At 36.7% G+C, this 9,569-nt stretch overlaps 1 protein-coding gene and 1 long non-coding RNA gene across 4 annotated transcripts; one reads left to right on the forward strand and one right to left on the reverse strand.

Annotated features, from left to right (window-relative positions):
• Positions 1 to 2,355: 2,355 nt before the first annotated feature.
• On the reverse strand, positions 2,356 to 3,214 carry LOC122656221. Its single transcript, XR_006332061.1, has 2 exons — positions 3,065 to 3,214; positions 2,356 to 2,464 (listed from the first exon to the last, which is right to left on the reverse strand). It is a non-coding gene; the product is annotated as an uncharacterized LOC122656221 (long non-coding RNA).
• Positions 2,460 to 9,545, forward strand: LOC122656217 (agamous-like MADS-box protein AGL65). 3 transcript variants are annotated; one of them, XM_043850692.1, is made up of 12 exons: positions 2,460 to 3,030; positions 3,062 to 3,342; positions 4,710 to 4,769; positions 4,875 to 4,908; positions 5,071 to 5,135; positions 5,251 to 5,266; positions 5,367 to 5,428; positions 6,404 to 6,500; positions 6,944 to 6,991; positions 7,076 to 7,203; positions 7,961 to 8,321; positions 9,075 to 9,545. In XM_043850692.1, exons 2-12 carry the CDS (start codon positions 3,158 to 3,160, stop codon positions 9,084 to 9,086), a joined length of 1,068 nt encoding a protein of 355 aa, XP_043706627.1. In that variant the 5' UTR covers positions 2,460 to 3,030; positions 3,062 to 3,157; the 3' UTR covers positions 9,087 to 9,545. The 3 variants fall into 3 exon arrangements, with proteins under 3 accessions (XP_043706627.1, XP_043706628.1, XP_043706629.1); XM_043850693.1 differs by having other exon boundaries at positions 9,078 to 9,545; XM_043850694.1 differs by having other exon boundaries at positions 4,890 to 4,908.
• Positions 9,546 to 9,569: the final 24 nt, after the last annotated feature.

Genomic DNA, 9,569 nt, shown 5'->3' on the forward strand with positions numbered 1-9,569 from the left:
AATTCAAGCTTGTTGGTTCACACCTATCCAAAAAAAAAAAAAAAAAACTGCCCACTACAAATCTTCTAACTTTCCGACCGTCCAATGAAAAGTTGATCTCTCTCTAATCAATCAATCCAAAATACGTCACATTTGTAACAATAGTCGGGCCGGAGAAATGCTATGGAGAAGAGAGGTTCTCCATCTTCAGTCAATTTTTAGGGTTTATGGTTTATGAAATTGATATATGCGACAAGTTTGTAGGTAAGTGAATGATTGACATGTCACTTGCTGAATGGTTCCAACTAAAATCCCAAGTCAAGGAATGGCTCAAACCTAAAAAAATGTCATATCCAATGCACAAGGCTCCGTGTTTAGCAGGGTGTGAGAGGTGTCTCAAACCTCTAAACTCTTAAAAGGATAGATAAGACATGCCATCAAATAGCTTCTTTGTTGTCCAAACAACATCTCTCTTCCCTTCTTATTCTCGACATTCTTTCGAACAAATGATAATTCTATCGACCAAATAATAAGAATGAAGCTTTTGACGCAAAACTCTCGAACAAAACCAATGCTTAGCAAAATAGCTTATTTGAGCATTTATGAAAAAACTCATGTTGGCAATAGCAGTTGGCCGAAGAAGAGAGTAGAGTTGGGTAACACTTGTCTTTTTATTTTTTGGTAGAAGTTGGGTAACACTTGTCAATAAGAAAGAGAGAGTGTACATGATTTTTATTTTCAATGAGGGCAATAGTGTCATTTACAAGTATACTTGAAAAATATTTATGCCAATGATGTGAGACCATTCTGTGGGGGAGCGTGGCTTCTATGCGCACAGGACCAATGAGAGCAGGCGTAGAAACATCTCGGGATGCAGGATTTCTATCTTTCATAAGGGGTGGGACGGTCATTTCTACCTCACAAAGAACTTTTCTCCGACAATGACATGCATAAAATATGTATGAAAATGACATAATGACATGTCACCATTAAATTATTTAAAAAAATGCTTTTATATCCTATCTTGAAGAATTTTTGGATTTAAAACAAGGAGCAATTAAAAGTAAAAAAAGCTCAAGAAAGAATTACACTATAAATACATATATATATATATATATATATATATATATATATAGAGAGAGAGAGAGAGAGAGAGAGAGAGAGAGGTGTCATTTAGGGGGCTCTTCAATTCCTAAAAGTGTGCAGGGCGGCAATGTTAGGTGGAGATGCCGACACCTGGCAGCTCAGACATCCAATAGTCCGAACTCATTGATATGGACCGGTGGATGTCCGAGTTGCTAGGTATCAACGTCTCCACCTAGCACTGCCGCACTACACACTTTATGAATTGGAGAGCATTAAAATTCGTCATTTAGATATTGTCTTTATTTAAAGGGGTAGACAAAGTAAAGCTAAAAATTCAGTTTTAAACCTTTTGATTACCAAAAAAAAAACCTTTTGATTTGATTAGTTAAATTATCTGGGCCTCTAAAGCCTGCATGGGTACGCTGGCCAGTGGGAGCGCACACAAGCATTGTCTTGGGTGAGATTTATGTCTTTCAATGAGGGAAGCACAATACTTTTGCAAGTTTATGTCTAGGTGCAGGGACCACGTGACCAAGTAATGTTATTTTCCCCTAAAATGAAATACTTTTTGTATAGCCCGTCATATGAATCCATTTGAAAAATGAGAAAACTCGGAGTCATAGGAGCATGGTTTTAGTGCACGGTATGGATAGAATATGAGTCACCTTCAAAATCAATATAATACTGATATGGTATCGGCACGGATCAGTTGTATTCGACAAATTTGCCCATGATTTTCTTTAAAAAATGTTTTTTTAACTGGTTTGCCTTTTGTCCATATCGTTTTACTGATACGACATTGCACAGTAACGGTGCAGTATTGACATATCGAGTGATCCATACCTCAAACCATGATGGAAGTGCCAATAGAAAACAATGGAAAACAATAATTCATTACTGGGGTGTTGTTCTCTGTGCCACAGCGCAAGCTGCGCCCAGGCACATGGGGGTGGTGGGCACAATGATCACCCTGCCCCCTTGAGTGGCAGACCCATCACCCATGTGCCTCGGAGCAGCCTGCGCTGCGGCAGAGAGAACATCATCCCTTAATTAATTAATACCTAAACGGGCTTCAATCAGGAATTTAATATTTCAGATGTAGGGATTAGGAAATATCAAATGCGTGTCGGGGATATTTCGGGTCTTTTCAGTTGGGCGTTTTTGGTTGAGAATGTTCAATGATTCTCTGTGTAGCAAGGTTGAAGAACAGGACTTCCGTCTGTTTGAATCTCGTGGTTCTCAAAATCGATTCTTAGCCCTCTATTTACCCTTTTTTTTTTTTTTAAATGATTATTTGTTAAGTAATTTTGTTGGTTGGTCTGGGAATTTCGGACGCCACCCGATTCTCTCGTTCGCCTTAAAGACCGATTTTGCAGCTCGTCCGGTCGTGAGTTGTAAGCTCTACATCTCTATAGGCCTTCTTTTATTTCTTTCAATTTTTTTTTCTTTTTTTATTATTGCCTGTAATTTGTTTTCTTTTGCTGGATTCAACGAGTTTGTTTCGTTCTGTTGCTTGGGGGATTAATGTAGTTTTTTTTTTTCATGATTTCATTTGATTTTTTGTTCTTTCTGTTTGAATGAGGTTGGAATCTCTATTTGGGTACTGTTGCTTGATTTTGGTTGGCGTGACACTGGGTGTTTTTTCCCATCTGGTTTTGTAATGTGCAGTTTGGTTTGTAGTGAGTTTTTACCTTGAATGAGGTTCGGCAAATGTTAAGCATGGATTTTGGATTTTGGATTGATTGGATTCACTCTTTACCAATTGTGGATCTTTTTTATCTTTCTTAGTTTGTTTGAGGGATAAATAGAGGCTGGGTGGGAGTTGTTGTTTGTATCTTGAGGTAATCTTGTTAAATCTGAATTGGGTTTAAATTTCTGGTGGGCTCGATGCATTTGATGTCTCTGTGTGTTTCTAATGGGAATTCAAGTTGTTTGGAATGGGAGTTTCTGTTGCATTCTTCAGGGAATTGTGTTGATGCAAATGTACAAATGCATTAACGTAGAAAAGATGAAGAGGCGGACAAAATTTTAGCTATCATCTTGAAGGGTTTGCGACAAGGAATTAAGGGGTTTGCGGTGAAAAAGGTGTAGGATGGGGAGGGTCAAGCTAAAGATAAAGAGATTGGAGAATACCAGTGGCCGACAAGTGACCTACTCCAAAAGGAGGGCTGGCATCTTGAAGAAAGCTAGGGAGTTATCAATCTTGTGTGATATAGACATTGCCCTTCTCATGTTTTCACCAACCGGCAAGGCTACGTTGTGCCTTGGAGAACGAAGGTACTCCTTTTTCCTCTTTGTCAGGCTTAGTCAAATTTGATATATTCTCTCTTTTACTTGAGATGTCAGTTATTAGGCCTGTTACATAGGCTTACCCGCCTAGGCATCGGGATTGTTTGAAAATGTATAGGTTTCAGCTTCAACGACAATGGAGAAAACTATATTACTTTATTCACACTTTGCCATTAGCTATGTGTGATGTCTCTTATGCACTTTGCTAATTGCTACCCCTTCTTGTATGTTTATACATTTGGCCATTATTGTGTTCTTCTAGTAATACACATAGTATTGACAATTACCGAAACAACATTTTGGTGGCTGTGCATTTGCAACAGACCGAGATTGACATGGGGCAACTAATGCAATGGTTGCTTGCACTCCATGACCAGAATTGGCCGAAGTTCTTCCTTACTTGCTGTTGATGCAGAATTGAGTGCTCGGTATCATGGCTAAAGAACTGTTTAAGTGAGCCTAGATCACATCATAAATAATCATTTGAAAACATGAATTAAGAGATATGTGTTAAAGAGGCTAGAGAAGAACAATGTTGTTCTGACTTCTGATCTAGTTTTACCTGAACCACATTTCCAACTCTTCTATTAGAGTCAGACAGCTGATTCTTGGATGATACAGTGTATGCTGAATGTCATTTTGGTAGTTTTTTTGCAAATCAGAATGTCTCCATCTAAGAAAGGGGAGAACAATAGGGAAGAAAAAAGAAAATCTTCAATAGTTTCCTTCTGTCAGTATCCTTGATTACACCCCTCTCCGCATGTTGTTTCCAATATATCAAAGAAAATAAAAATAACCCTATTTCATGTTAGTCACGTGTATTTTCATATATTTTCCTGTTTTTTTACAAATTTTATGAAGAATATGATTCATGTCGTTTAGCTATTTTCTGTCTTGATGTAAAAGTAAGAAATTTTAGTGTAAACTGTAAGTGTTAGTTAAGTCATGAAATTCATGCTTTCTAATTGAAGCCTGTTTCTCTTTTTATTTTTATTCAAGTATTTATTTTCCAGAAAAGATAAGTTTATTTGGAGAATAATTTTACTTGGGTTTACCCAGGTTATGGGAATCATTTCACCAGTAAAGGTTTTGATTCAGTTCATACAAGCACCATATGCTAATGGTAGAAACACTTTGCTTGAGAGCCACAATTAATCTAAATTCAAAATTATGTGGATCTGTCTCTTCTTTCTTTTCTTTATGAGTGATTTTATTGATAATAAGACTGCCCACAAAGTATGCGTGAGCTCCTTTCACTTCTACACAACCAACATAAGTTTTACATTTTGTTCTTATTCATCATTCTTGTTTGAAACTTTGTCTGATAAATCTGGATTTTTCCATTTTATGTTCAGCACCATTGAAGAGGTCATAGCAAAGTTTGCCCAACTCACTCCACAGGAAAGGGCAAAAAGGTACAATGAATTTCATTCTGAATTGGAACTTATTTGTTTGTTTGTTTTTTATTTTTTAAAGGATGGATTGTATATGATTAAAAGTAGTGATTAACAGCTTTTCGGTGTATTTTTTAACAGGAAGTTGGAGAGCCTTGAAGTAAGTCTTTCTGTCACAATTTGTCCTTCTACTATGCACTAGATTACCCTTGCTTTAACCACCCCCCCACAAAAAAAAAAGGAAGAAGAAAAAAGCTTGGGTTTTGAACTATCATAACTATATATTCATTAAAATGTTCTTGCACTTTCTTTGAGAGTATAGGCACTAAAGAAAACATTTAAGAAATTGGATCACGACGTAAATATTCAAGACTTTCTGGGTACAAGGTATGTAATGATTTCAGTGAAGTTGGAACTCTTCCATCTGAATAAGGCTCAAGCTTTTGGTTGTGCCGCTTGGTAGTTAAAAGAAACCTGATATTCTTCTTTTGGTTTCTTGCAGCACCCAAACAATTGAGGTATGCATCAGGAACGAGTCAACAATGTACTTTAATTGTTTTCTGTTTGAGCTTATTCATGTTCATAATATGTTTATTTTGCTAAAATTTCTCTGGGCAGGAATTGACTAATCAATCAAGACTATTGCAAGCTCAACTGTCAGAAGTACACAAGAGACTGAGGTTCATATTTGGAACCTACTGTCATTAAGTGTGGTGCTTTTGTTTTGGTTTCTTGTACAGTGACTTTTGACATGAAGCCTGCTATGAGCTTACTGTGTAAATGTGTAAATAGAGTTTCCTGTTATATTTGAATCTTTATTTCATTTTTCTCTAAGGTATCATATATATATATTATATTCCAATTAGATCTTGAAAGTCACCAAGCCCACCAAGCCATATTTACTTTGTCTTGGCCCTTCTAGTTGATTATTGGTTGTCCTCATTAGTGTCGCATTGTGAGGAACAAAGGTACTCCAGGTACAGCATAGATAGAAGTTGATCTCCTTTATTCAATCATATATTTAACAAAGTCTTTGTTTTCTGAGGAAGTTTGAAGAAAAGATACAATAATTGGTTGTGCAAGATGAACTTGACAGCTATTCTAATGAATTTAGATGGAGGTTAATTGTTTATTATTTAAGGTTGATATGGGTAAAGGTAGCTGGAGGTTTAGACGATCTTTTGATGGCGTGAGTCCGATCTTATTATTTATCCTGCAATCTAATATTGATATAATGATAGCTGGAGCTCTAGGTGATCTTTTGATGGCCTGAGCCTGGTCATATTATTGTTGTTACGTTAAGAAATTGAGATAATGATAGATGAAACTGTATACATATCAAAACATTTCATGTTTTCTTAGATGAAACTACATACATATCAAAGCATTTCATGTTTTCTTAGATGAAACTGCATACGTATCAAAACATTTCATGTTTTCTCTTCTTTGTAAAAAATTATACATTCCTTGTTCAACTGTACATAGTGGTATTGAGATGTCTTTTACTATCACATGATGTAGAATAGTAGAAGTAAGATAACAGAGGGAGCTGGTTTGGCTTAAAAATACGTTATCTAGTATGGAAGTATTGCAAAAAAAAATCTAGTTTTGATCGACGGACCATATAATAATGACATTATTTTCCACTCTTCCAGCTATTGGACTCATCCAGATAAGATAAATGACCTAGAAAATCTTGGGGCACTGGAAGAATCTCTCAAGGATTCGGTTAACCGAATTCGAACACATAAGGTATTCCATTTTTTCTGTATGATTAGTGCATTCTGTCAGAGTTGATGGTTTATGATGTATTTCTATTGGGAATTCAATTTTATTTTAGGTAATTCAAGAATTTATATAGAATCAATTAGTAGGTACAACCCATTTTTAATAATCATTCAAGTCAGAAGATACTTTAGACTATATCCTTGAATGATACATCCGCATTCTTTCTTGGTATGGTTATGGTTAACATCCACATTTACTAGTTCTTTAGTGGTAAATGGATTCATTGGTGGAATACTTGGGTCTGGACATTGACATGCTTAATCTCTGTCCTGTTATATATGTGTCATACACATGGATAACAAACAGTGGGGGCCTGCTATTTGAGACGCCTACCTCAAAATGTCCTAGACTGCCATGGATCTGATCCAAGAGTCTTAAACCTTTTGTCGTTCTATATTTGGTTGCAGGAAATTTTCAGAAGGCAGCAACTTATGTCTCTGGAATGTGCTAGTCAGGTAACGAATTGTGCCACTGTTATCTTTGACTGTTTATCGTTGCAAGCAAGGGAAAACTCTTACATGATGTATTTTGTTTTTTAGTTTCAGAATGGGATACATTTACCCTTGGGAATGGGAAATGAGCCGCAACCACAACCAATATCATGGCTTCCCAGTAATGACAATCAACATATGATGTTGCCAGAGGACCCAAACCTACTTCCTCAGAGGTAAGATGGCTACTTCTATCAAGCTTCTTAATTCAATTCTGCATTTTCTTTTTCTCGATTGTATAAGGGGAAAAAAAGGGGGATACACTAGAAGCCTAGGCAAATAAACATATTTCCAAACCAGGTGGAAACTGCTTCTCTGATTCCCTCCATGAACATCTTTTACTTCATTGAGCTGGCTGTTAGATTCTCATGGACACTGTGGTTAAAATGTTTTTGAGTGGGATTATGAGTTTCCTGTTTGATTGGGGAAAGAAAGGACCTCCAAAAGTTATACATTCTTACAGCCAACCCCAGTAGAATTGAGAATGTAAAACTGTAATTATTCCTTAGCTTAAAAGTTCTCAAGTACTGCTTGTATAAATGTGATGCAGATGTGCAGAAAATTCACTACTGTAATTTGAGAATATTATAATATAACATTTTTCTACAAATATTCAGTTTAGAAAAGTTTTGAGTTGCTTTGTTGGAGGGTAACTGCTTTTGAGCTTGTTGCACTATATGATGTCCATTTGACTGTGATTGGTTAGGGAATCACTCTATATACTGCAACTGTTTACTTCTCTCTCTCTCTCTCTCTCTCCAAGCAAGCATGCACTGATATGTGTGTATACTACATGAAATATAAAAGCTTACATTAATGTTTAAGTTCTCGACAGCAGTTATTTTTATTTAATATATGTCATTTTCTGCGTCATTCTCTATTTTCTGTCCATCTGTTCCTGATTTTTGGATGTGTCTCTGCTGTGGTTTCTAGAGATCTGGACTGCTCAACAGATCTCTCTCTTCCCAGCTACTCTGGTTATTTTTGCACAGGCAAACAAATAGATGTTGACAGTTCAGCGCAAGGTGGTGCCATGAATGAGTTGAGCAGAAATGCATGCCTGAGGCTACAACTAGGTGGGCAATACTCATACCCACCTTACAGTCTCAGTCTGCTTAGTGAAAAGAAATTCAAGCATGACGCAGATATAAACATACAAGGAGACCCAGTGGATTATCAAGTTAATAATGGCTTTGAACCAGCTAGACCAGGTTATGACCCCAATCAGGGAAGTTGGGCTTCTACATCTGGTTCTTGTCCTGATGGCATGTTCGATGGCCATTCTTATCCACAGGTAGACATTTTGGTAACATGCTCCATTTTCACAAAAAGGTTTCAGCCTCTTTAGTTTTCGTGAAGTGTTCCTTGTTCCTCTGAGTTCTACTAAACTCAGTCTATTTAAAATTGTTGGGGCTTTCCGGGTAAAGATGATATCCCAAACGATCACAGTCTACAAACTGCAGCGCATTGAATTCCTACTGTTAGTGTTAGTTTCCTTAATATTCACACTGCTGGTATTCTACGTTTAGCTTTCCAAACATCCAGATGAAGCAACTGAGAAGAAAACCTAGGTCGTTTAAAAGGATCGACAACAGATGTTCCAGTGCATCAGATTTTTCTTAATTTTAATATCTTGACCTCATCATTCAATCGTTCAATATCTGTGCGTGTGGATCACGTGCATTCTTCTATGAAAGGACTTTGTGGGCCACATCAGAGGTGATCAGTTTGGATGATTGATTTGATAGGTCCATGTAGAGATCTGGTGGCTTAGAATGCTAGATTCAAGTGCTGTTAGCTATCTGATGCATGATGCATTAGTTTTTGACAAAGCCCATAAGACTAACCTTAGAGATGAATTTAATAGATCAAATAATAGAACAACTCTATAAGTATTTCCTTGGTGAAGACCCAATATGGGATCAGCCAAACAGCTTGGCCTGTGTTTCCAAATTTTTATGCTATTCCTGCCCTTGCCACTTCCTAGCTCTTAGGTAGCTGAAGACCACCTTCCAATTTTAAAGATGATCTTACTTGTTTCTTGCAGCAACCAAATTGAGTTTAGAAGTGATGTTCATTTATGACTTGAGTTGTGTAGCCCAAAGACATACTTCTCCACCAAAATTGGGTATGTAGAACCTAAAGTACAAGCGGTTGTTGATGTTGAAGAAGACTCTCCTCAATCATCAGCAGCAGCATATGAAAAGATGGGCAGCTCAGTGCAACTATTGTATGTGTACATTAACGTGACATTTATCTAGTTCTCAGAGACGAAAGGATGCAAATTTGGTCTTTTTGAGCTATCAAATCGGGAGTATTTAATCATCTGTATAGTTACTCATATATAACAGGATTTCCAATCAATTTTTGTCTTCATTTTCTTTACAATTTTACTTATGACAGAGGAGGTAGAGATTGATCCCTCCTTTCATTCTTTCACAGTAACATGAGCTGTAAATTGAATTCATAGTAATAACAGTGATTCAGATAAATGTTATCTTTCTGTTAATTTTCTTGTGAATTTGTGTGTTTTGTTCCTTTT

The sequence above is a fragment of the Telopea speciosissima genome, chromosome 3 (assembly GCF_018873765.1).
Source record: "Telopea speciosissima isolate NSW1024214 ecotype Mountain lineage chromosome 3, Tspe_v1, whole genome shotgun sequence".
NCBI lineage: Eukaryota > Viridiplantae > Streptophyta > Magnoliopsida > Proteales > Proteaceae > Telopea > Telopea speciosissima.